This window comes from Ranitomeya imitator, chromosome 6 (assembly GCF_032444005.1).
Source record: "Ranitomeya imitator isolate aRanImi1 chromosome 6, aRanImi1.pri, whole genome shotgun sequence".
Lineage (NCBI taxonomy): Eukaryota > Metazoa > Chordata > Amphibia > Anura > Dendrobatidae > Ranitomeya > Ranitomeya imitator.
In genome coordinates this window covers 431,021,014-431,048,578 of record NC_091287.1, presented here as the reverse complement: position 1 = coordinate 431,048,578, position 27,565 = coordinate 431,021,014, and the positions used below count along the sequence as shown (strand labels likewise).

The window sequence follows — 27,565 nt, the reverse complement described above, 5'->3', positions numbered from 1 at the left end:
TCCATTGGCTCTTGTACCTTCGGCTACCTATCCGGGTTCCAGTACCGTCAGCTGGTTCTCGGCAGTTCCTCAGCCTTCTTGTACCCTCTGCTACATTTCCAAGTTCAAGCTTTTTGAAATGGTTTTTGGTAATCACTCTGAATCTCCCTGTCGACGACCCTAAAGACGATGACCCTGAAAACCACCCCGAAGAAGCCGACGACCCCGAAGCCGACGACCCTGGAGACGATGACCCTGAAGACCACCCCAAAGAAGATGATGACCCCAAAGACGACAACCCCGGAAACGACGACCATGAAGACCAAGAAGATGACCCTGAAGAAGATCAGCAAAAGGACAAAGAACAAGAAGACATCCACCAAAATACAGAAGAACAAGAGACAGAAGACCAAGAAGCAGAAGAACAAGAAGCTGCAGAACAAAAAGCAGAAGAACATTAAGCATAAGACTAAAAATCAGAGCAAAATATATTATCTAAATTATAAGCAGAAGAAGACTAAGCAGTGTATGGGGGTGAGTCCGTTCCTCTTCGTGGTGCCCGTGGAAAAAGCCTGCTGCTGCAGGCCAAACTGAACGCGGACAAATCCTGATGTTAATCTTTTGTGACAAGCAGAACGGAAGGTATAATCTTCAAACTTTTATAGATAACAACTACAGGAATGCCTGTCACAAATAAGAATATGATAAAGAAGAAGAATATGAATAAGATGAAGAAGTACAATATGAAGAAGAAGAATAGCTGAATAAAAAGAATATGAAGAATGTAAAAAAAAGAATAATAGGAAGAAGGTGAAGGAGAAGATGAATAAGGTGAAGACAAAGTTGATGAAAAAGATGCTGCTGCTGAGGATGATGAAGAAGAAAGTGTGGGAGAAGTAAAAAAGAAGGTGAAGAGCATGGAAGTCGTGAAACATAAATATCTGACAAAATATAAAAAAGCTTAGCATAGTCAATATCTTTGTAACTCCGAACATCTTAAAAAAAAAATTAATTCCTGCTATTCCATTTGATTGGGCTAAACCTCTGTGCCTTTAATGTCTCCTCCACCTCCCCCAATACATTCTACATTATTCTTAGTTGTTTTCCTTCATGTAGAATTAACCTACAAGGAAAGAAAGGGTTTATTTTAATTCCGATATTTGTATCCCATTGACTTGCATTGGTTTCCGATATCGGTATCGGCGATATCCAATATTTTTTGGATATCGGCCGATCCAATCCGATACCGATATTTTCGGATATCGGAAGGTATCGCTCAACACTAGTCAGGAGTTGAAGTGGACAATGATAAATGCAGCGACAAAAGACTTCCAGTTTCTAAGTAGAGCTACAAAAAGAGAAGAAATGACTGGGTAGAAAGTCAAAATGAGCAATTGTAAGTACACACTGCTGTATAATTGTCATGCCATTGACTAACACAGAAGATCCCGCCCTACTCATTTCGATTGCTGCTCTGCTCTCCCCAGTCTGGGGGGTCTTACTGAGCTGTCTCTTGTAACATTTCCAACACTGCTTCATCCTCCTTCTGCAATTGAGTTTTCAACTGGCTATAGGGAACTGCAGCCTCCCAGATTCTGCAGGAACCTAACCCGCCAGTGTCGCGCAGAGGTTAGCTTCTCTGGTCCCTAACCAGTAGGCAATTTATTAGGCGGCTCCACCCACCACTCCTCACCTGATCTAAGGTTCAAGGTTCAGTTCCTGTGTGGTTTCCTGTATGGTTTCCTGTATGGTACTCTCTTGTATTTTCTTTCTTGTTTTCTGACCCATTTAGCCTACATGTTAATTCTAATTTCTCCACTCTTGACCTCGGCTATATTGGCCCAGTGCTGCCTGCTCTGACCTCAGATTGTCTGATGACATCTTTGCCTTCATTTACCTGTACCTCGTGCCAGTGTCTCTGTCAATCCGGTCAGTGGCTGCAGACCCGAGGACTGCCCTGGAGTGGTAGCTGGTGACTACCTGTGGCATAGCCTATTCTCAACATCAGAGGCTCTAGTGAATACTAAGTAGTCCCTTAGTAATGCCCCTAAAGAGTAAGCCCGGCCAATGGCTTAATGGGTCAACACCCACCAGCTTACAATAATATGATGATTACAATATATTAGGAGATAAAAACTTTGATGAGAGTGCTTCTATAATTACATTTTACAACAATTTAGACACTGGATTATTCTCAATGTAGCCATAAAATGATAATAAAAACATTTTCAAAGCCCCTAACAAGCTCAAAATCTAACAATTTAAAAACAACCAAACTAATACATGAGGAGAAGTATAATGCACCTTCACATGTACAGAGAATTCTTTAGAGATGTCTGCGTAGCCTCTAGTGTCATCATTTGATGGTTCGCCATCATGGTTAAAGGAGATGGTCATTCCTGGCATTCTGGTGGATTCCAGAGTCACACAACGGTTCGGCTGAATATGAAGCTGAAGCTCACACAGGATGCCATTGTTATCCTATGGAAAAGAAATGCATGAGTAGAAGAAAACCTTAACACCTTTTAAAACAATGTGATAAGCATAATAAATGAATAAATTATTATTAGTAGTATTATTAAAATTAACATAAACCAAAAGCCCAAAAAACTTAAGGATTTTACAGAGATTTGAGATTATGTAAAAATATAGCATATTCAGCCTCTAGATGTGAATTTAGATGTATTTTATACTTACTGACAGCAATAAGAGATATTGTAAGCAGTAAAAAATGATATAAAAGATCCATAGCATTTCAATGTACAAAGAATAAACTTTCTTTAGAGAAAATCTGAAATTTACTTTAAGCTCCACCATGTATTCTAGTTAAAATACTGTATTTGTTAATACATAATTAACATAGTAACAGGACCGACATTGTTGGATTTCTACTTGTTTAAGCTAAAAGGGTTGTTCAGCGATATATAGTCAGTCAAGAGTGTATCTACAGTGGAGAAAATAAGTATTTGATACACTGCTGATTTTTGCAAGTTTTCCCACCTACAAAGAATGGAGAGGTTTCTAATTTTTATGGTAGGTACACTTCAACTGTGAGATGCAGAATCTTAAAAAATCCATAAAATCGCATTGTATGATTTTTAAATAACTAAATTGCATTTTATTGCATGAAATAAGTATTTGATCACCAACCAACCAGCAAGAAATCTGGCTCTGCACTCCCTACCTGTATTAATTCCACCTTTTTGAACTCGTTACCTGTATAAAAGACAAATGTCTACACACTCAATCAATCACACTCAAACCCTTCAACCATGGCCAAGAATAAAGAGCTGTCCAAGGACACCAGGGACAAAATTGTAGACGTGCACAAGGCTGGGATAGGCTACAGGACAATATGCAAGCAGCTTGGTGAGAAAGAAGCAACTGTTGGCACAATTATTAGAAAGTGGAACAAACACAAGATTACTGTCAATCTTCCTCAGTCTGGCTCCATGCAAGATCTTGCCTTGTGGGGTAAGGATGATTCTGAGAAATGCCAGGAATCAGCCCAGAACTACACAGGAAGATCTGGTCAATGACCTGAAGAGAGCTGGGATGACAATCTCAAACATTACCATTTGTAGCACATTACGCCGTCATGGATTAAAATCCTGCAGAGCATGCAAGATCCCCCTGCTCATGTCCAAACAGGTCCAACCCCTCTTAAGGTTCACCAATGACCATCTGGATGATCCAGAGTAGGCATGGAAGAAGCTCTTGGGGTCAGATAAAATCAAAATAGAACAGTTCCAACAGTGAAGCATGGTGGGGGAAACATCATACTTTGGAAGTTCTTTTCTGCAAAGGGGAACAGGACAAATGGACCATATTGAAGGGAGGATGCATGGGGTTATGTATCTTGAGATTTTGGCTAACATTCTCCTTTGCGCATTGAAGATGGGTTTTGGCTGGGTCTTCCAGCATGACAATAATCCAAAACACACATCGAGGGCAACTAAGGAGTGGCTCCATAAGAAGCATTTCAAGGTCCTGGAATGGCCTATCCAATCTCCAGACCTGAACACAATATAAAATCTTTGGAGGAAGCTGAAACTCAATGTTGTTTAGCAACAGCCAGAAAAACCTGAAAGATATGGAGATTTGTATGGAGGAGTGGGACAAAATCCTCGCTGCAGTGTGTGCAAACTCGGTCAAGAACTACAGGAAACGTTTGACATCTGTAATTGCAAACAAAGCTTTCTGTACCAAATCTTAAGTTCTGTTTTTCTACTGTATCAAATGCTTAATTCATGCAATAAAATGCAAATTAATTATGTAAAAATCATACAATGTGATTTTTTGGATTTGTTTTAAGATCCTCACTGTGTAAGTGTACCTACGATAAAAATTACAGACCTCTCCGTTCTTTGTAGGTAGGTGGAAAAACTTGCAAATTTATCAGTGTATTGAATACTTGTTTTCCTCACTTAAAATAATGTGCAAGTGCTGGAAGCCACACCACTCGTCAGGACCCATTGTACAACAGATACAAATGGCATCCACGTCTTGTCAAAGTTCTGTCTTGGTGTTCATCTTGACAGCATATTGTTCCATGCAGCACTGTTTTGCTTTTATCACATCTGATGAAATTTACATTGCCTGGCTTAGACAGTCTATCTTTGATCAGGAATAGCTAAGACTGCGTGGACAGTTTCATGCATCCTCCAAATAAAGTTTGTACTTAATTCATATAAAGCAGAGCTGGCCTTGATACTGTCACATATAGAAGTCATAATAACTAATCTATACAAACGTACATAGACATCACAGCAGTACAGCTTTAGACATGGTTTACATGACATATTATCAGATTTATTATGAATTCTAATGAATATTATTCTGCTGTAGAATATACATTTTTCCTATGGAGACTGCAGAAGATTTATAATATACTGTAAAATATTCTTAGAGACTTCAAAATACATGTAAAGAAGGAACAGATGAAAATATATCTTTCATACCATTGCAGTAACTATACCCTTGTCAATTGACAAAGCAAGATGCCGGATGTGATGACTCCTGAAAACCCGCACCTTTCCTCTCTTCATCAGAACATCAAAGAAACCTAAGGTATATGTTTTAAAGAAAAGTTAATGCTGGATTATAAATGTATATATCTGCATTCTGTAATGCAACTTCATAATTATGCATAAAGCAATAGACATCTAAAGGTTGTGCTAGCATGCTGGAAGCTATAGTCTGATGACAGCTGAAGAGTAGAAATTAGCAAATCAATTTAATGTGAATTGAATGTCACTGGACTCCAATAATTTGCAATTCGATTTGCTTGAATCACCAGAAAAAAAGCCCACCATTTTACACAAGAAGACTCCAGCAGCTAGAGAAGTCTACCATGAGAAAAGATACGGCCATGTGGGCCTCCCTCTTGCAGCTAACACATGGTATAGCAAAGTCAATCAGGACAGACTATCATATCCTGTATTAATCCAGAGACAGGAAATGCATAAGCTACATACGTGGTCAAAATTGTTGGTACCCCTCGTTTAATGACAGAAAAACCCACAATGGTCACAGAAATAACTTGAATCTGACAAAAGTAATAATACATAAAAAATCTATGATAATGAACATATAAAAGTCAGACATTGCTTGTCAACCATGCTTCCACCGAATTTAAAAAAATAAAACTCATGAAATAGGCCCATTTTTACATGTTGGGGGATCCAGCACTACCTGAAGCCGGATCACTTAAAGCCAAAGCACTGTGAATCGAGCTCCAGGAAGCAGATTGAGGCTGTCCCCCCAGTCTCCTGAGGAAGGATAATAAGAAGGGAACACCTGAATAGTATTACTGTATTACCCTCCTTGTCATTTTTTTCTGGCTTTACACTTTGTGCAAAGCCTTTCTGAGTGTAAAAAGTACATCAACTACACTTTCAAAATATAAAAGTTACAAATTTTTTCTGGATTGAATTTGTCATCCATACAGTAATACTTGATTTGTGTTTCATTACGGTGATATCTAAAAAATAAAAAAAAAACTTCAAACATTTTTTATGGATTCAATTATTTAACCATACTGTTTAATGGGGTTCTTTTTACATGATGGGGTCTATAAACATCAATTTTTTTAATGGATTCAATTATTCATCTGTGCATTTCTACACAGTTGTTGTTATGTTATGATGGTATATAACAATCAAAAAACTTCTAAATTTTTTTAATCGATTCAGTTTTTCATCCATACAGTTTAACAGCACTATGTAAAACTCAAAAAAAGTTCCAAAATGTTTTATGGATTCAATAAGTCATCCATATAGTCTAACGTCCTTTGTGTAGAATTTGGTGGGTAAAAAATAAAAAAAACACTTGGCATGGTACAGTTCACAACATATTTTTGTTCCAAAAGTTATAGACTTATAGTTATAGACTGCAACATCCTTTTCTGTGGCCTCCCTGCTAACACCCTTGCACCTCTCCAGTCCATCCTTAACTCTGCTGCCCGACTAATCCATCTCTCTCCTCGCTACTCCTCCGCTTCCCCCCTCTGCAAATCTCTTCACTGGCTCCCATTCCCTCAGCGTATCCAGTTCAAATTACTAATACTGACCTACAGAGCCATCCATAACCTGTCTCCTCCATATATCTCTGAACTAATCTCCCGATATCTTCCCTCACGCAATCTCCGGTCTTCCCAAGACCTCCTTCTCTCCTCCACACTTATTCGCTCCTCATCCAATCACCTCCCAGACTTCTCCCGAATATCCCCCATCCTCTGGAACTTTCTGCCCCAACACTTCCGACTATCAACCACAGTCGGATCCTTCAGATGGAACCTGAAAACTCATCTCTTCAGGAAAGCCTACAGCCTGCACTGACACTGCTGCCGCCTCATCACTATCGAAGCTACCGCCTCACCAACACCGGATCTCCTGCAACCCCCAACCTACTGTCTCCTTCCCCATAATCCTGTAGAATGTAAGCCCGCAAGGGCAGGGTCCTCGCCCCTCTGTATCAGTCCGTCATTGTTAGTTTGTTTACTGTATGTGATATCTGTAACTTGTATGTAACCCCTTCTCATCATGGAATCAATGGTGCTATATAAATAATAATAATAATAATAATAATAGTAACACAGTTACATAGTTTTTAAGGTTGAAGGAAGATTTTAAGTCCATCTATTGCAACCCATATCCTAACCTAACATGCCCTAACATGTTGATCCAGGGCCGTATTTAGAGTTTCTGCTGCCCTAGGCACTTTTAGTGATGCTTCCCGTTTGGTGAGTATGACACTATCGGCAGTGACTTTGTCAAAAATCGCTGATGTGAAAGTAGCCTTTTGCAGCAGATCCGGCAGTTTTTCCGCATCTGCCGCGTAACGGATCACTTACGACAACACTGCGTTCGGCCTCATTCATTCCCTATGGGATTTGCGGACATTTGCAGCACTTGCCGTGATCTGGCAAATGCGGTATCATACCACTCAACTTTTGAAGAAGGGAAAGAGGGACAAAGTTTGCGGCACGCCGCAGCAAATTTTAGGCCATGCCACTGACCACACCCATTTCACAACTAGTCACACCCATATCCATGCCCCAACCACACCCATTTAGTACTGCTGATCACACTGTTACATAAACAATAATTATAAACAAAAAAAATGGCCACACAGTGCTCCATACTGTATAACGACCCCACATGATGCTCCATACTGTATAATGGCTTCACATGATGCTGTGTACAGTATAATGGCCACACAGTGCTCTATACTGTATAATGGCCACACAGTGCTCCGTACTGTATAATGGCCCCACATGATGCTCAATACTGTATAATGGCCACACAGTGCTTTATACTGTATAATGGCCACACATGATGCTCCATACTGTATAATGGCCACACAGTGCTCTATACTGTATAATGACCACACAATGTTCCATACTGTATAATGACCACACAGTGGTCAATACTGTATAATGGCCACACATGATGCTCCATACTGTATAATGGCCACACAGTGCACCATACTGTATTATGACCACACAGTGTTCCATACTGTATAATGACCACACAGTGCTCAATACTGTATAACGGCCACACATGATGCACCATACTGTATAATGACCACACAGTGTTCCATACTGTATAATGACCACACAGTGCTCAATACTGTATAACGGCCACACATGATGCTTCATACTGTATAAAGGCCACACAGTGCTCTATACTGTATAATGGCCACACATGATGCTCAATACTGTATAATGGCCACACATGATGCCTCATACTGTATAATGTGTTATGATCAGGTGGCCTTGGAGCAGCATGAAAAGACCTTCACTGGAGCAGTGGTAACTTTACTGACCGCAAACCCTGATCCTATCACAGCAACTAGAAGTAGCCGTGGGGTGTGCCTAACCAGACCTAGACACCTCGACACAGCCGGAGAACTAAATATCCCTAAAGATGGAAAAAGGAAAACTCTCTTGCCTCAGAGTAGACCCCCAAAGGATAGGTAGCCCCCCACAAATAATGACTGTGAGTAGGAGAGGAAAAGACACACGCAGACAGAAAACAGGGATAAGCAAAGGAGGCCACTTCTACCTAGATAGGAAAGGATAGTACAGGATACTATGCGGTCAGCATAAAAGACTACAAAATATCCACAGCAGAAAAATACAAAAACTCCACCACCTAACCAAAGATGTGGAGAGTATATCTGCGACTCCAGCGAATCCAACTAGACTGAGAAAAACATCAGGCACAGTCTAGCAGGAACAAAATAGAAACAAGATCAGCACAGAAAATAAACACACAGCAGTGTGTCTAAGAAAAAGAAGCAAACACTTATCTTTGCTGAAATGGCAGCAAGCAGGAGAGGCCAGGCAGGGGACCAACACTTCCAAAGGAACATTGACTACTGGTAAGGACTAATGAGTCCTGCAAAGCTAAATACCCCAGTCCGAATTGCAATTAGCAGAAACACCTGTCCAAGACTGCTGCTCAGGAATAATTGCATTACCATCAACAACCACCGGAGGGAACCCAAGAGCAGAATTCACAACAGTACCCCCCCCTTGAGGAGGGGTCACCGAACCCTCACCAAAGCCCCCAGGCCGGTCAGGACGAGCAAGATGAAAGACACGAACCAAATCAGCGGCATGGACATCAGAGGCCGAAACCCAAGAATTATCCTCCTGGCCATAACCCTTCCATTTGACAAGGTACTGAAGCTTCCGCCTCAAAAAACGAGAATCCAAAATCTTCTCAACCATATATTCCAACTCCCCATCGACCAACACAGTGGTCGGAGGATCAACAGAGGGAACAACGGGTTCCACATATTTCCGCAACAAAGATCTATGGAAGACATTATGGATAGCAAAAGAGGCCGGAAGCACCAGACGAAAAGACAACGGATTAATAATCTCAGAAATCCTATAAGGACCAATAAACCGAGGATTAAACTTAGGAGAAGAAACCTTCATAGGAACATGACGGGAAGATAACCAAACCAGATCCCCAACCCGAAGCCGGGAACCAACACACCGACGATGGTTAGCAAAACGTTAAGTGTTGTGAATTCTGTGGCAGAGCTCCCTCCTGTGGTCACAAGTGGTACTTCGGCTGATTCTCTCTGGGAGCTTCCGTTTGTGGAGGAAAGTGGTACTGCGGCTTCTGAGTTTCCTCCCTCAGGTGATCTGGTGAGGTCGTTAGGTGCTTCTCTACTTAACTCCACCTAATGCTTTGATCCATGCTTCCTGTCAATGTTCCAGTGTTGGACTTGTTTTTCCCTGGATCATTCCTGTGGCCTGCTGCTCTGCATAGCTAAGTTCTTCTTTGCTATTTGTTTGCTATTTTTTCTGTCCAGCTTGTCTATTTGTTTTGCTGGAAGCTCTGGGACGCAAAGGGTGTACCTCCATGCCATTAGTTCGGTACGGAGGGTCTTTTTGCCCCCTTTGCGTGGTTTTTTTTAGGGTTTTGTGTAGACCGCAAAGTTATCTTTCCTATCCTCGCTCTGTTAAGAAAGTCGGGCCTCACTTTGCTGAATCTATTTCATCCCTACGTTTGTCTTTTCATCTTAACTCACGGTCATTATGTGTGGGGGGCTGCCTTTTCCTTTGGGGTATTTCTCTGAGGCAAGGTAGGCTTATTTTCTATCTTCGGGCTAGTTAGTTTCTCAGGCTTGCCGAGTTGCATAGGCAGAGTTGGGCGCAATCCACGGCTGCCTCTGGTGTTGTTTGGAGAGGATTGGGGATTGCGGTCTGCAGAGTTCCCACGTCTCAGAGCTCGTTCTATTATTTTGGGTTATTGTCAGATCACTGTATGTGCTCTGACCGCTATGTCCATTGTGATACTGAATTGCCTATCACAACAGTACAGGAAGCCAAAAGTGCTAATGATTCTCAATAGAGGGAAAAAAGAAGTTCTGAGACCATTTTTTTTTCTTTGCACTGTGTTTTGCCTTTTTTTTCCCCTAGACATTTGGGTGGTTCAGGACACAGGTGTAGCAATAGACATTAAAGGTCTGTCTTCATGTGTGGATCAGCTCACGGCAAGAGTTCAAAATATTCAAGATTTTGTGGTTCAGAATTCTTTGTTAGAACCGAGAATTCCTATTCCAGATTTGTTTTTTGGAGATAGAACTAAATTTCTGAGTTTCAAAAATAATTGTAAACTATTTCTGGCTTTGAAACCTCGCTCCTCTGGTGACCCAGTTCAACAGGTTAGGATCGTCATTTCTTTTTTGCGTGGCGACCCTCAGGACTGGGCATTTTCTCTTGCGTCAGGAGATCCTGCATTAAGTAATATCGATGCGTTTTTCCTGGCGCTTGGATTGCTGTACGATGAGCCTAATTCAGTGGATCAGGCAGAAAAAAATTTGCTGGCTCTTTGTCAGGCTCAGGATGAGATAGAGGTATATTGCCAGAAATTTAGAAAGTGGTCCGTGCTCACTCAATGGAATGAATCTGCGCTGGCAGCTATATTCAGAAAGGGTCTCTCTGAAGCCCTTAAGGATGTCATGGTGGGATTTCCTATGCCTGCTGGTTTGAATGAGTCTATGTCTTTGGCCATTCAGATCGGTCGACGCTTGCGTGAGCGTAAATCTGTGCACCATTTGGCGGTATTACCTGAGATTAAACCTGAGCCTATGCAGTGCGATAGGACTATGACCAGAGTTGAACGGCAAGAACACAGACGTCTGAATGGGCTGTGTTTCTACTGTGGTGATTCCACTCATGCTATCTCTGATTGTCCTAAGCGCACTAAGCGGTTCGCTAGGTCTGCCACCATTGGTACAGTACAGTCAAAATTTCTTCTGTCCGTTACCTTGATCTGCTCTTTGTCATCGTATTCTGTCATGGCGTTTGTGGATTCAGGCGCTGCCCTGAATTTGATGGACTTGGAATATGCTAAGCGTTGTGGGTTTTTCTTGGAGCCCTTGCAGTGTCCTATTCCATTGAGAGGAATTGATGCTACGCCTTTGGCCAAGAATAAGCCTCAATACTGGACCCAGCTGACCATGTGCATGGCTCCTGCACATCAGGAGGTTATTCGCTTTCTGGTGTTGCATAATCTGCATGATGTGGTCGTGTTGGGGTTGCCATGGCTACAAGCCCATAATCCAGTATTGGATTGGAAATCCATGTCGGTGTCCAGCTGGGGTTGTCAGGGGGTACATGGTGATGTTCCATTTCTGTCAATTTCGTCATCCACCCCTTCTGAGGTTCCAGAGTTCTTGTCTGATTACCGGGATGTATTTGATGAGCCCAAGTCCGATGCCCTACCTCCGCATAGGGATTGTGATTGTGCTATCAATTTGATTCCTGGTAGTAAATTCCCAAAAGGTCGACTGTTTAATTTATCCGTGCCTGAGCACACCGCTATGCGCAGTTATGTGAAGGAATCCCTGGAGAAGGGGCATATTCGCCCGTCATCGTCGCCATTAGGAGCAGGGTTCTTTTTTGTAGCCAAGAAGGATGGTTCGCTGAGACCTTGTATAGATTACCGCCCTCTTAATAATATCACTGTTAAATTTCAGTACCCCTTGCCATTGTTATCTGGTTTGTTTGCTCGGATTAAGGGGGCTAGTTGGTTCACCAAGATAGATCTTCGTGGTGCGTATAATCTGGTGCGAATCAGGCGAGGCGATGAATGGAAAACTGCATTTAATATGCCCGAGGGTCATTTTGAGTATCTAGTGATGCCATTCGGACTTGCCAATGCTCCATCAGTGTTTCAGTCCTTTATGCATGACATCTTCCGAGAGTACCTGGATAAATTCCTGATTGTGTACTTGGATGATATTTTGATCTTCTCGGATGATTGGGAGTCTCATGTGAAGCAGGTCAGAACGGTTTTTCAGGTCCTGCGTGCTAATTCTTTGTTTGTGAAGGGATCAAAGTGTCTCTTTGGTGTGCAGAAGGTTTCATTTTTGGGGTTCATCTTTTCCCCTTCTACTATCGAGATGGATCCTGTTAAGGTACAAGCCATTTATGATTGGACTCAGCCGACATCTCTGAAAAGTCTGCAAAAGTTCCTGGGCTTTGCTAATTTTTATCGTCGCTTCATCTGCAATTTTTCTAGTATTGCCAAACCATTGACCGATTTGACCAAGAAGGGTGCTGATTTGGTCAATTGGTCTTCTGCTGCTGTGGAAGCTTTTCAAGAGTTGAAGCGTCGTTTTTCTTCTGCCCCTGTGTTGTGTCAACCAGATGTTTCTCTTCCGTTCCAGGTCGAGGTTGATGCTTCTGAGATTGGAGCAGGGGCTGTTTTGTCGCAGAGAGGTTCTGATTGCTCTGTGATGAAACCATGCGCTTTTTTTTCCAGGAAGTTTTCGCCTGCTGAGCAAAATTATGATGTGGGCAATTGAGAGTTGCTGGCCATGAAGTGGGCATTCGAGGAGTGGCGTCATTGGCTTGAAGGAGCTAAGCATCGCGTGGTGGTATTGACTGATCATAACAACTTGACTTATCTCGAGTCTGCTAAGCGTTGAATCCTAGACAGGCTCGTTGGTCGCTGTTTTTTGCCCGTTTTGACTTTGTGATTTCGTACCTTCCGGGCTCTAAAAATGTGAAGGCGGATGCTCTGTCTAGGAGTTTTGTGCCCGACTCTCCGGGTTTATCTGAGCCGGCGGGTATCCTCAAGGAAGGAGTAATTGTGTCTGCCATCTCCCCTGATTTGCGGCGGGTGCTGCAAAAATTTCAGGCTAATTAACCTGATCGTTGTCCAGCGGAGAAACTGTTTGTCCCGGATAGGTGGACGAATAAAGTTATCTCTGAGGTTCATTGTTCGGTGTTGGCTGGTCATCCTGGAATCTTTGGTACCAGAGAGTTAGTGGCTAGATCCTTTTGGTGGCCATCTCTGTCACGGGATGTGCGTACTTTTGTGCAGTCCTGTGAGATTTGTGCTCGGGCTAAGCCCTGCTGTTCTCGTGCCAGTGGGTTGCTTTTGCCCTTGCTGGTCCCGAAGAGGCCTTGGACACATATCTCTATGGATTTTATTTCAGATCTTCCCGTTTCTCAAAAGATGTCAGTCATTTGGGTGGTCTGTGATCGCTTTTCTAAGATGGTCCATCTGGTACCCTTGTCTAAATTGCCTTCCTCCTCTGATTTGGTGCCATTGTTCTTCCAGCATGTGGTTCGTTTGCATGGCATTCCAGAGAATATCGTTTCTGACAGAGGTTCCCAGTTTGTTTCGAGGTTTTGGCGAGCTTTTTGTGGAAGGATGGGCATTGACTTTCCTCGGCTTTCCATCCTCAGACTAATGGCCAGACCGAACGAACCAATCAGACCTTGGAAACCTATCTGAGATGCTTTGTTTCTGCCGATCAGGATGACTGGGTGTCCTTTTTGCCTTTGGCTGAGTTCGCCTTTAATAATCGGGCCAGCTCGGCTACCTTGGTTTCGCCATTTTTCTGCAATTCTGGGTTCCATCCTCGTTTCTCTTCAGGACAGGTTGAGTCTTCGGACTGTCCTAGTGTGGATACTGTGGTGGACAGGTTGCATTAGATTTGGACTCATGTAGTGGACAATTTGACCTTGTCCCAGGAGAAGGCTCAACGTTTCGCTAATCGCAGACGCCGTGTGGGTCCCCGACTTCGTGTTGGGGATCTGGTTTGGTTATCTTCTCGTCATATTCCTATGAAGGTTTCCTCTCCTAAGTTTAAACCTCGTTTCATTGGTCCGTATAGGATTTCTGAGGTTCTTAATCCTGTGTCTTTTCGTCTGACCCTCCCAGATTCTTTTTCCATACATAACGTATTCCATAGGTCATTGTTGCGGAGATACGTGGCACCTATGGTTCCATCCGTTGACCCTCCTGCCCCGGTTTTGGTGGAGGGGGAATTGGAGTATATTGTGGAGAAGATTTTGGATTCTCGTGTTTCAAGACGGAAACTCCAGTATCTGGTTAAATGGAAGGGTTATGCTCAGGAAGATAATTCCTGGGTTTTTGCCTCTGATGTCCATGCTCCCGATCTTGTTCGTGCCTTTCATGTGGCTCATCCTGGTCGGCCTGGGGGCTCTGGTGAGGGTTCGGTGACCCCTCCTCAAGGGGGGGGTACTGTTGTGAATTCTGTGGCAGAGCTCCCTCCTGTGGTCACAAGTGGTACTTCGGCTGATTCTCTCTGGGAGCTTCCGTTTGTGGAGGAAAGTGGTACTGCGGCTTCTGAGTTTCCTCCCTCAGGTGATCTGGTGAGGTCGTTAGGTGCTTCTCTACTTAACTCCACCTAATGCTTTGATCCATGCTTCCTGTCAATGTTCCAGTGTTGGACTTGTTTTTCCCTGGATCATTCCTGTGGCCTGCTGCTCTGCATAGCTAAGTTCTTCTTTGCTATTTGTTTGCTATTTTTTCTGTCCAGCTTGTCTATTTGTTTTGCTGGAAGCTCTGGGACGCAAAGGGTGTACCACCGTGCCGTTAGTTCGGTACGGAGGGTCTTTTTGCCCCCTTTGTGTGGTTTTCTTTAGGGTTTTGTGTAGACCGCAAAGTTATCTTTCCTATCCTCGCTCTGTTAAGAAAGTCGGGCCTCACTTTGCTGAATCTATTTCATCCCTACGTTTGTCTTTTCATCTTAACTCATGGTCATTATGTGTGGGGGGCTGCCTTTTCCTGTGGGGTATTTCTCTGAGGCAAGGTAGGCTTATTTTCTATCTTCGGGCTAGTTAGTTTCTCAGGCTTGCCGAGTTGCATAGGCAGAGTTGGGCGCAATCCACGGCTGCCTCTGGTGTTGTTTGGAGAGGATTGGGGATTGCGGTCTGCAGAGTTCCCACGTCTCAGAGCTCGTTCTATTATTTTGGGTTATTGTCTGATCACTGTATGTGCTCTGACCGCTATGTCCATTGTGATACTGAATTGCCTATCACAACAGTTAAGCTTCCTCCTGAGACAACACCAAATTGTCCACCACATGAGCCCAAATCTGCTGCAACTTTTTCTGTTTTTCAAATCTGCTGCAACCTGTCAACCACAGAATCCACACCAGGAAAGTCAGAAGACTCAACCTGCCCAGAAGAGAAACGAGGATTAAAACCAAAATTACAAAAAAAAGGCGAAACCAAAGTAGCCGAACTAGCCCGATTATTAAGGGCAAACTCGGCCAATGGCAAAAAGGCCACCCAATCATCCTGATCAGCAGACACAAAGCATCTCAAATAAGTCTCCTAAGTCTGATTAGTACGCTCGGTCTGGCCATTTGTCTGAGGATGAAATGCAGAAGAAAAAGACAAATCAATGCCCAGCCTAGCACAAAAGGCCCGCCAAAACCTAGAAACAAACTGGGAACCTCTGTTGGACACAATATTCTCAGGAATACCATGCAAACGGACCACATGCTGAAAAAACAACGGAACCAAATCAGAAGAAGAAGGCAATTTAGGCAAAGGCACCAAATGAACCATCTTAGAGAATTGGTCACAAACAACCCAGATAACCGACATCCTCTGGGAAACAGGAAGATCGGAAATAAAATCCATAGAAATATGCGTCCAGGGCCTCTCAGGGACCGGCAATGGCAAAAGCAACCCACTAGCACGGGAGCAACAAGTCCCACAGGACTGCACAAAAGACCGCACGTCACGCGATAAAGAAGGCCACCAAAATGACCTACCAACCAAGTCTCTGGTACCAAAAATGCCAGGATAACCAGCCAACACAGAACAGTGAACCTCAGAAATCACTCTACTAGTCCACCTGTCAGGAACAAACAGCTTACCCACAGGACAACGATCAGGTTTGTCAGCCTGAAATTTCTGAAGAACCCTTGGTTGTTCCTTCCCGGTGAAAGGCCTGGCTATTCACTGCCTGCGTTGAGAAACACGTGATGGTGTCTCCGCAGCTCCTCTACTTGAAATTTCTGAAGAACCCGTCGTAAATCAGGAGAAACGGCAGAAAGGGCCACCCCTTCCTTCAAAATACTGACTGGTTCCAAGACCTCAGGAGAATCAGGCAAAAAACTCCTAGAGAGGGCATCAGCCTTAATATTCTTAGAACCCGGAAGGTACGAGACCACGAAATCAAAACGAGAAAAAAACAAGGACCATCGAGCCTGTCTAGGATTCAACCATTTGGCAGACTCGAGGTAAATCAGATTCTTATGATCGGTCAAGACCACAATACGGTGCTTAGCTCCCTCAATCATCCGTGCCTTTATAGACTTTCTACTAGGCACTGCTCCTGATAGCCAGTTTCCTACTCCACACTGATGAGGGGCAAAAACCCCGAAACAGCTGTCTGTGGATGGATACCATGCTTGGCATAGGTGGTTTTCCTTTATTGGATGTTTTCCTTTATTGGATGCTGCCCTTCCCTTGGTTGTTCCTTCCCGGTGAAAGGCCTGGCTATTCACTGCCTGCGTTGAGAAACACGTGATGGTGTCTCCGCAGCTCCTCTACTTGAAATTTCTGAAGAACCTGTCGTAAATCAGGAGAAACGGCAGAAAGGGCCACCCCTTCCTTCAAAATACCGACTGGTTCCAAGACCTCAGGAGAATCAGGCAAAAAACTCCTAGAGAGGGCATCAGCCTTAATATTCTTAGAACCCGGAAGGTACGAGACCACGAAATCAAAACGAGAAAAAAACAAGGACCATCGAGCCTGTCTAGGATTCAACCATTTGGCAGACTCGAGGTAAATCAGATTCTTATGATCGGTCAAGACCACAATACGGTGCTTAGCTACTCCTCAAACGCCCACTTCATAGCCAACAACTCCCGATTGCCGACATCATAATTGCGTTCAGCAGGCGAAAACTTACGGGAAAAGAAGGCACACGGTTTCATTAAGGAACCAACAGGATCCCTCTGAGACAAAACAGCCCCTGCCCCAATCTCAGAAGCGTCAACCTCAACCTGAAACGGAAGAGAAACATCCGGTTGACGCAACACAGGAGCAGAAGTAAAATGACGTTTAAGCTCCTGAAAGGCAGAGACAGCCACAGGAGACCAATTCGCCACATCAGCGCCCTTCTTCGGCAAATCAGTCAAGGGTTTAACCACGCTGGAAAAATTAGCAATGAAATGGCGATAAAAATTAGCAAAACCCAAAAATTTCTGAAGGCTCTTCACGGATGTGGGCTGAATCCAATCATGAATGGCCTGAACCTTAACCGGATCCATCTCTATAGACGAGGGAGAAAAAATAAAGCCCAAAAAGGAAACCTTCTGCACCCCAAAAAGACACTTAGACCCTTTCACAAACAAGGCATTGTCACGAAGGATCTGAAATACCATCCTGACCTGCTGCACATGAGACTCCCAATCATTGGAAAAAATCAAAATATCATCCAAATATACAATCAGGAATTTATCAAGATAATCCCGGAATATATCATGCATGAAGGACTGAAAAAGAGATGGAGCATTAGAGAGTCCGAATGGCATCACAAGGTATTCAAAATGGCCCTCGGGCGTGTTAAACGCAGTTTTCCATTCATCACCCTGCTTAATACGAACAAGATTATAAGCCCCCCGAAGGTCAATCTTAGTAAACCAACTAGCTCCCTTAATCATAGCAAACAAATCAGAAAGCAAAGGTAAAGGATATTGAAACTTGACCATGATCTTATTCAAGAGGCGATAATCAATACAGGGTCTTAAGGAACCATCTTTTTTAGCAACAAAAAAGAACCCCGCTCCCAACGGTGAAGAAGATGGCCGAATATGCCCTTTCTCCAAAGACTCCTTAATATAGCTCCGCATGGCAGTATGTTCAGGTGTAGACAGGTTGAAAAGTCGGCCCTTAGGAAACTTACAGCCTGGAATCAAGTCAATAGCACAATTGCTGTCCCTGTGTGGTGGAAGGAAACTGGACTTGGGCTCATCGAATACATCTTGAAAATCAGACAAAATCTCCGGAATTGCAGAAGAGGGAGAAGGGCCGATAGACATCAGAGGAACATCATTATGAACCCCCTGCCAACCTCAACTAGTCACCGACATGGACGTCCAATCCAAAACAGGATTATGTACCTGCAACCATGGAAAACCCAGCACGATAGCATCATGCAAATTATGCAACACCAGAAATCAACAATATTCCTGATGGGCTGCCGCCATGCGCATGGCCACCTGTGTCCAAAACTGGGGCTTATTTTTAGCCAAGGGTGTAGCATCAATGCCCCTTAAAGGAATAGGGTTCTGCAAAGGCTTCAAGGGAAAACCACAACGCCTGGCAAAGTCAAAGTCCATTAAGTTCAAGGCAGCGCCTGAATCCACAAACGCCATGACAGAAAATGATGACAATGAACAGATCAAGGAAACAGATAACAGAAATTTAGGTTGTACAGTACTGATGGTAAATTAACTGGCGATCCTCTTGGTCCGCTTAGGGCAGACAGAAATGACATGGGAAGCGTCGCCACAATTATAACACAACCTATTGAGACGTCTGAAACCTTGTCGTTCTGTTTTAGACAGAATCCTATCACACTGCATAGGTTCAGGAATTTGCTCTGAGGATAACGCCATAGCGCGCAAAGTTCTGCGCTCCCGCAAGCGCCGATCAATCTGAATGGCCAGAGACATAGAATCACTCAGATTGGAGGGTGTGGGAAACCCCACCATAACATCTTTAATGGATTCAGAAAGACCCTTTCTGAAAATTGCCGCCAAAGCATCATTATTCCATTTAGTCAATACAGACCATTTTCTGAATTTCTGACAATACAATTATGCCGCCTCTTGACCCTGAGACAGGGCCAACAAGGTCTTCTCAGCTTGATCCACCGAATTAGGTTTATCATACAGTAATCCTAATGCCTGAAAGAAGGAGCCTACATTAAGCAAAGCAGGATCCCCAGATTCCAGGGAAAATGCCCAATCCTGTGGATCACCACGCAGCAGGGAAATGATGATTTTAACTTGTTGAATGGAATCACCGGAGGATCGAGGTTTCAATGCAAAAAACAGTTTACAGTTGTTTTTAAAACTCAAAAATTTGGACCTGTCACCAAAAAACAAATCAGGAGTAGGTATCTTTGGTTCTAAAGCAGGAGTCTGAACAATGTAATCAGAAATATCCTGTACTCTAGCAGCCAGCTGGTCTATACGAGAATCTAATTCCTGAACATTCATGCTAGCACAAGGCTCTTCAGCCACCCAGAGACAAAGAGGGAGGAGAAGACAAAACAGAATGGAGAAAACAAAATGGCTCAAGATCTTTCCTCCCTTCTTCTGAGATGCAATTAACTCATTGTTGGCCAGTAGTACTGTTATGATCAGGTGGCCTTGGAGCAGCATGAAAAGACCTTCGCTGGAGCAGTGGTAACTTTACTGACCGCAAACCCTGATCCTATCACCCCAACTAGAAGTAGCCGTGGGGTGTGCCTAACCAGACCTAGACACCTCGACACAGCCGGAGAACTAAATATCCCTAAAGATGGAAAAAGGAAAACTCTCTTGCCTCAGAGTAGACCCCCAAAGGATAGGTAGCCCCCCAAAAATAATGACTGTGAGTAGGAGAGGAAAAGACACACGCAGACAGAAAACAGGGATAAGCAAAGGAGGCCACTTCTACTTAGATAGGAAAGGATAGTACAGGATACTATGCAGTCAGCATAAAACACTACAAAATATCCACAGCAGAAAAATACAAAAACTCCACCACCTAACTAAAGATGTGGAGAGTATATCTGCGACTCCAGCGAATCCAACTAGACTGAGAAAAACATCAGGCACAGTCTAGCAGGAACAAAATAGAAACAAGATCAGCACAGAAAATAAACACACATCAGTGTGTGTAAGAAAAAGAAGCAAACACTTATCTTTGCTGAAATGGCAGCAAGCAGGAGAGGCCAGGCAGGGGACCAACACTTCCAAAGGGACATTGACTACTAGCAAGGACTAATGAGTCCTGCAAAGCTAAATAGCCCAGTCCGAATTGCAATTAGCAGAAACACCTGTCCAAGACTGCTGCTCAGGAATAACTGCATTACCATCAACAACCACCGGAGGGAGCCCAAGAGCAGAATTCACAACAATAATGGCCACACATGATGCTCCATACTGTATAATGCCCCCTCCCATCTTGTATGCATGGCTCATCTCCCCCCTCCCATCCTGTATGCATGGCTCATCTCCCCCCTCCCATCCTATATGCATGGTTCATCCCCCCTCCCATCCTGTATGTATGGCTCATCGCACCCCCCCTCCCATCCTGTATGTATGGCTCATCTCACCCCCCTCCCATCCTGTATGCATGGCTCATCTCACCCCCCTCCCATATGCATGGCTCATCTCACCCCCCTCCCATCCTGTATGCATGGTTCATCTCACCTCCCTCCCATCCTGTATGCATGGCTCATCTCACACCCCCCTCCCATCCTGTATGCATGGCTCATCTCACCCCCTTCCCATCCTGTATGCATGGCTCATCTCACCCCCCTCCCATATGCATGGCTCATCTCACCCACCTCCCATCCTGTATGCATGGCTCATCTCCCCTCCTGTGTGCATGGCTCGGCTCCCCACTCCCATCTTGCATGGCTCAACTCCCCATCCTCCTTCATCCTCCCCCCTGTCGTCCCCGGCTGTCATACTCACCTTTCCCACACCGCGCACCGAACATCCCTCCATCTCTGTCCCAGTGCAGCACCTTCTTCCTGCGTGAGCGGTCACGTGGTACCACTCATTAAGGTCATGAATATGCATCCATATTCATCACCTTAATGAGCGGTACCACGTGACTGCTCACACAGGACGAGCTGCCAGCGCTGAGACCAGGCATCGCTGAAGTAGGGTGTGTACGACATCTTCAAGGAGGCAGGGAGGCAGGCAGGGAGGTGTCATGATCCCAATGGCAGGGGATCACAAAAGGACAAGCACAAAAGCAAAACAAGCTCTAGGGTAATGGAACCTGAGCTGACCGCGATCCTGAACCTAAACACACAACTAGCAGTAGCCGGGGAACGTGCCTATGATGATTCCTAGACGTCTCGCGCCAGCCGAAGGATTAACTTCCCGTATAAGAAGAAACACCCCACAGAAATAGCAGCCCCCCACATGTAATAACGGTGAAATGAGAGGAAAGCACATACGTAGTTATGAAAATAGAATCAGCAAAAATGAGGCCCGCTAAAGCTAGATAGCAGAGGATACAAAAGTGAACTGCGCGGTCAGCGAAAAACCCTTCAAAAAACCATCCTGAAATTACTTGAACTCATGTGCCAACTCATGGAACATGAGGAGTAATTTCAGCCCACTAGAGCAACCAGCAGCAAGGAATCACATCTCTGCAAGCTGGACTAAGACAAAAATTAAGCAAAACGTGGAACAGGAAAATCAAAACTTAGCTTGTCCTGAAGATAACAGACGCAGGGAGCAGAGGTAAAAGACACGCTGATTACATTGATAGCCGGCGAGGAAATGACAAAAAAGCCAGGTTAAATAGGAAACTCCCATAACCTGATGGAACAGGTGGACACCAGAGACCGCAGAGAACACAAGTCACCCAGTACCATCAGTAACCACCAGAGGGAGCCCAAAAATAGAACTCACAACAGTACCCCCCCCTTGAGGAGGGGTCACCGAACCCTCACGAGAACCACCAGGGCGACCAGGATGAGCCCTATGAAAAGCACGGACCAAATCGGCAGCATGAACATCAGAGGCAATCACCCAAGAATTATCCTCCTGACCATAACCCTTCCACTTGACCAAATACTGGAGTTTCCGTCTGGAAACACGAGAATCCAAGATCTTCTCCACAACATACTCCAATTCACCCTCCACCAGCACCGGAGCAGGAGGCTCAAGCGAAGGAACGACAGGTACCTCATACTTCCGCAACAACGACCGATGGAACACATTATGAATAGCAAATGATGCCGGGAGATCCAAACGAAACGACACAGGGTTAAGAATTTCCAAGATCCTATAGGGACCGATGAACCGAGGCTTGAACTTAGGAGAAGAGACCTTCATAGGAACAAAACGAGAAGACAACCACACCAAGTCCCCAACAAGAAGTCGAGGACCTACGCGGCGACGGCGATTAGCAAACTGCTGAGCCCTCTCCTGGGACAACTTCAAATTGTCCACCACATGACTCCAAATCCGATGCAACCTATCCACCACCATGTCCACTCCAGGACAATCAGAAGGCTCCACCTGACCAGAGGAAAAACGAGGATGAAACCCCGAATTACAAAAGAAAGGAGAAACCAAGGTAGCAGAACTAGCCCGATTATTAAGGGCAAACTCGGCAAGCGGCAAAAAGGAAACCCAGTCATCTTGATCAGCAGAAACAAAACACCTTAAATAAGTTTCTAAAGTCTGATTAGTTCGTTCCGTCTGGCCATTCGTCTGGGGATGGAATGCAGACGAAAAGGACAAATCAATACCCATCTTAGCACAGAACGTCCGCCAAAATCTAGACACAAACTGGGATCCCCTGTCAGAAACGATGTTCTCCGGAATGCCATGCAAACGGACCACGTTTTGAAAAAACAGAGGGACCAACTCAGAGTAGGAAGGTAACTTAGGCAAGGGTACCAGATGAACCATCTTAGAAAAGTGGTCACACACAACCCATATGACGGACATTTTTTGAGAGACAGGGAGATCCGAAATAAAGTCCATGGAAATGTGCATCCAAGGCCTCTTCGGGATAGGCAAAGGTAACAACAATCCACTGGCCCGAGAACAGCAAGGCTTAGCCCGAGCGCAAACTCCACAAGACTGCACGAAAGAACGCACATCCCTCGACAAGGAAGGCCACCAAAAAGACCTGGCCACCAAGTCTCTAGTACCAAATATTCCAGGATGACCTGCCAACACAGAAGAATGGACCTCGGAGATGACTCTACTGGTCCAATTATCCGGAACAAACAGTCTTTCCGGCGGACAACGATCAGGTTTATCCGCCTGAAACTCCTGCAAAGCACGTCGCAAGTCTGGGGAGACAGCCGACAAAATCACCCCATCCCTAAGGATACCAGTGGGCTCAGAATTTCCAGGGGAGTCAGGCACAAAACTCCTAGAAAGAGCATCCGCCTTCACATTCTTTGAACCTGGCAGATATGAAACCACAAAATTGAAACGGGAGAAAAACAGTGACCAACGAGCCTGTCTAGGATTCAGACGCTTAGCAGACTCAAGGTACATCAGATTTTTGTGATCAGTCAAGACCACCACACGATGTCTAGCACCCTCAAGCCAATGACGCCACTCCTCAAATGCCCACTTCATGGCCAAAAGCTCCCGATTACCAACATCATAATTCCGTTCAGCGGGCGAAAATTTTCTAGAAAAGAACGCACATGGCTTCATCACTGAGCCATCGGAGCTTCTCTGTGACAAAACCGCCCCCGCTCCGATCTCGGAAGCATCAACCTCAACCTGAAAAGGAAGCGACGTATCTGGCTGACGCAACACAGGAGCAGAAGAAAACCGGCGCTTAAGTTCCTGAAAGGCCTCCACAGCCGCAGGAGACCAATCAGTAACATCAGCACCCTTTTTAGTCAAATCCGTCAAAGGCTTAACAACACTAGAAAAATTAGTTATGAAGCGACGATAAAAATTAGCAAAGCCCAAGAACTTCTGTAGACTCTTAAGAGATGTAGGCTGCGTCCAGTCACAAATAGCCTGAACCTTGACGGGATCCATCTCAATAGTAGAAGGGGAAAAATATACCCCAAAAAAGAAATCTTCTGGACTCCAAAGAGACATTTAGAACCCTTTACAAACAAAGAATTGGCCCGCAGGACCTGAAACACCTTCCTGACCTGCTGAACATGAGACTCCCAGTCATCAGAAAAAACCAAAACATCATCCAAATACACGATAATAAATTTATCCAGATATTCACGGAAAATATCGTGCATAAAAGACTGGAAGGAGCATTAGAAAGTCCAAAAGGCATCACCAAATACTCGAAATGGCCCTCAGGCGTATTAAATGCGGTTTTCCACTCATCAACCTGCCTTATCCGCACAAGATTATACGCACCCCGAAGATCAATCTTAGTGAACCATTTAGCCCCCTTAATGCGAGCGAACAAATCAGTCAACAATGGCAAAGGATACTGAGATTTTTTACTGTAATCTTATTCAAAAGACGATAATCTATGCAAGGCCTCAAGGAACCATCTTTTTTGGCCACAAAAAAAAAACCTGCTCCCAAAGGGGACGAAGATGGACGGATATGTCCCTTTTCCAAGGACTCCTTAACGTAATTCCGCATAGCAGTATGCTCTGGAACTGACAGATTGAACAAACGACCTTTAGGGAATTTACTGCCAGGAATCAAATCTATAGCACAATCGCAATCCCTGTGAGGAGGAAGCGAACTGAGCTTAGGCTCCTCAAAAACTTCCCGATAATCAGACAAAAATACCGGAACCTCAGAAGGAGTAGATGAAGCGATAGAAATCAGAGATGCATCATCATGAACCCCCTGACATCCCCAGCTTAACACAGACATTGTTTTCCAGTCCAGGACTGGGTTATGAGTTTGTAACCATGGCAGACCAAGCACTAAGACATCATGTAAATTATACAGTACCAGGAAGCGAATCACCTCCTGATGAACGGGAGTCATACGCATGGTCACTTGTGTCCAGTACTGAGGTTTATTCATAGCCAAAGGTGTAGAGTCAATTCCTTTCAAAGGAATAGGAACTTCCAGAGGTTCCAGACTAAACCCACAGCGATTGGCAAATGACCAATCCATAAGACTCAGGGCAGCGCATGAATCCACATAGGCATCGACGGAAATGGATGATAATGAACAAATCAGCGTCACAGACAGAATGAACTTAGACTGTAAAGTACCAATGGCAACAGACTTATCAACCTTTTTTGTGCGTTTAGAGCATGCTGATATAACATGAGCTGAATCACCACAATAAAAACACAATCCATTTTTCCGCCTATAATTTTGCCGTTCACTTCTGGACTGAATTCTATCACATTGCATTATCTCAGGTGCCTGTTCAGAAGACACCGCCAAATGGTGCACAGGTTTGCGCTCCCGTAAACGCCGATCAATCTGAATAGCCATAGTCATGGACTCATTCAGACCTGTAGGCGCCGGGAACCCCACCATAACATCTTTAATGGCCTCAGAAAGGCCATCTCTGAATTTTGCAGCCAGAGAGCACTCATTCCACTGAGTAAGCACCGACCATTTCCGAAATTTCTGACAATATATTTCTGCTTCATCTTGCCCCTGAGAGAGAGCCAATAAAGCTTTTTCAGCCTGAATCTCTAGGTTAGGTTCCTCATAGAGCAAACCCAATGCCAGAAAAAACGCATCCACATTGAGCAACGCAGGATCCCCTGGTGCCAATGCAAATGCCCAATTCTGAGGGTCACCCCGCAGGAAAGATATAACAATCTTGACCTGCTGAGCAGGGTCTCCAGAGGAACGAGATTTCAAGGAAAGAAACAACTTGCAATTGTTCCTAAAATTCAGAAAACTAGATCTATCTCCAGAAAAAAACTCTGGGACAGGAATTCTAGGTTCAGACATAGGCGTATGTACAACAAAATCTTGTATATTTTGAACCTTAGCAGCAAGATTATTCAGGCTGGAAGCCAAACTCTGGACGTCCATGATAAACAGCTGAGGTCAGAGCTAGAGTTGAGCGACCTTGACCTTTTTAGAGTCGAGCCGGGTTTCGCAAAACCCGACTATCTCAAAAGTCGGGTCGAGTGAAATCGGCCGATTATGACGTAAAGTCGGGATCGACCGAAACACGAAACCCAATGCAAGTCAATGGGGCAGCATAGTCGGCAGTGAGTGGGGGCCATGAAAACACCTAGAGTGCCCATTTTAATGTCAAAACCATCCATTCTTCTTAATGAAGCTTGTCAAGCGTAATTTACCTTATAATAATTGTAAGGCATTTGAAATTGGGGGTCATTTGGCTAAAGTTGTGGTGGGTAGGGCTGGTTCAAGTAATTAGTGGGCCCAGGAAATCTGGACCACGTCACGGCAGTGGAGCAGGGAGAGGTAAGTATTTCAACTTTGCAAGTGCTGTGAACCTGAGCAAGCAGGGGGGGCCCACTCGTTGGCATTGGCACTGGCACAGGGCCCCTCAAAGTACAGCGGTGTGTTTGCACGGCGGGGGCGCCTCCCACCGGCAGCAACACTTTTGCGTACTATGAGAGGCCCTGTGCCAGTGACGTCGCCAACTAGTATTCCTCCCCCCACCTGATGAAGGAACCTGCACTTTCATCTGCACCTTCCTCTTTGTCCCCGTGTAAGGTGGTATGGTATGCGGGAAGAGCAACCTGACTTTCAGCAGGGTCACAATGTTGTTGTGTAGCGTGCACGGGGAATGTTGCGTTATCGGTCAATGTACCAGCAGACTCATCTATCACTGGCTGGGCAATGGGCAGGATGAGGAGGAAACACAGATATAGGCCCAAAGAATAAAGTTGGCTAAATGCAGTTCAAAATTGGTAAAACAGGAATAACCAGGGGGCATTGCAGTGGAGGACAACTGGAATTAGAGGCTGACACAGAGAGTAGGCCCAAATCAGTAAGTAGTCGAAATGCAGTTCAAAATTGGCAACCGTAGTAAACAGGCGGCACAGCTTTGTTCAGTGGAGGAGAACAGCAAGAAGTGGCAGACACCAATAGTAGGCCCCAACCCAACTAGTAGGCCAAATGCAGTCTAACATTAACAACTACTTAACGAGCGCCTGAAAACGGAATTTCAGGACAGGAAACCAGGAGAACAGCAAGGAGTGGCAGACACCGATAGTAGGCCCCAAACCAACTAGTACGCCAAATGCAGTTGTTCCGTTTAACCACAATTTAATGAGAGCCTGAAGATAGAAGTTCAGGAAAGGCAACCTGGAGAACACCTTGGAGTGGAACACACCATCTCTCTACACCCCATACCCAATTTGTAGGCCTAATGCAGTGTAGTTTCCAAGAACTACTAAACGAGAGCCGGAAGATCGAATCTCAGGAAAGGCAACCTGGAGAACACCTTGGAGTGGAACACACCATCTCTCTACACCCCATACCCAATTTGTAGGCCTAATGCAGTGTAGTTTCCAAGAACTACTAAACGAGAGCCGGAAGATCGAAGCTCAGGAAAGGCAACCTGGAGAACACCTTGGAGTGGAACACACCATCTCTCTACACCCCATACCCAATTTGTAGGCCTAATGCA

General features: G+C 44.6%; 1 protein-coding gene across 1 annotated transcript in view; it reads right to left on the bottom strand.

Moving 5' to 3' along the window:
- Positions 1 to 27,565, bottom strand: part of RP1 (RP1 axonemal microtubule associated) — a 367,563-nt gene that overhangs the window by 178,444 nt on the left and 161,554 nt on the right. Inside the window, exons 13-14 of the mRNA XM_069732327.1 lie at positions 4,941 to 5,044; positions 2,284 to 2,460 (exon numbers count right to left, since the gene is read on the bottom strand). Coding sequence (XP_069588428.1) covers positions 2,284 to 2,460; positions 4,941 to 5,044 — 281 coding nt within the window. The remainder of the gene's footprint in view (positions 1 to 2,283; positions 2,461 to 4,940; positions 5,045 to 27,565) is intronic.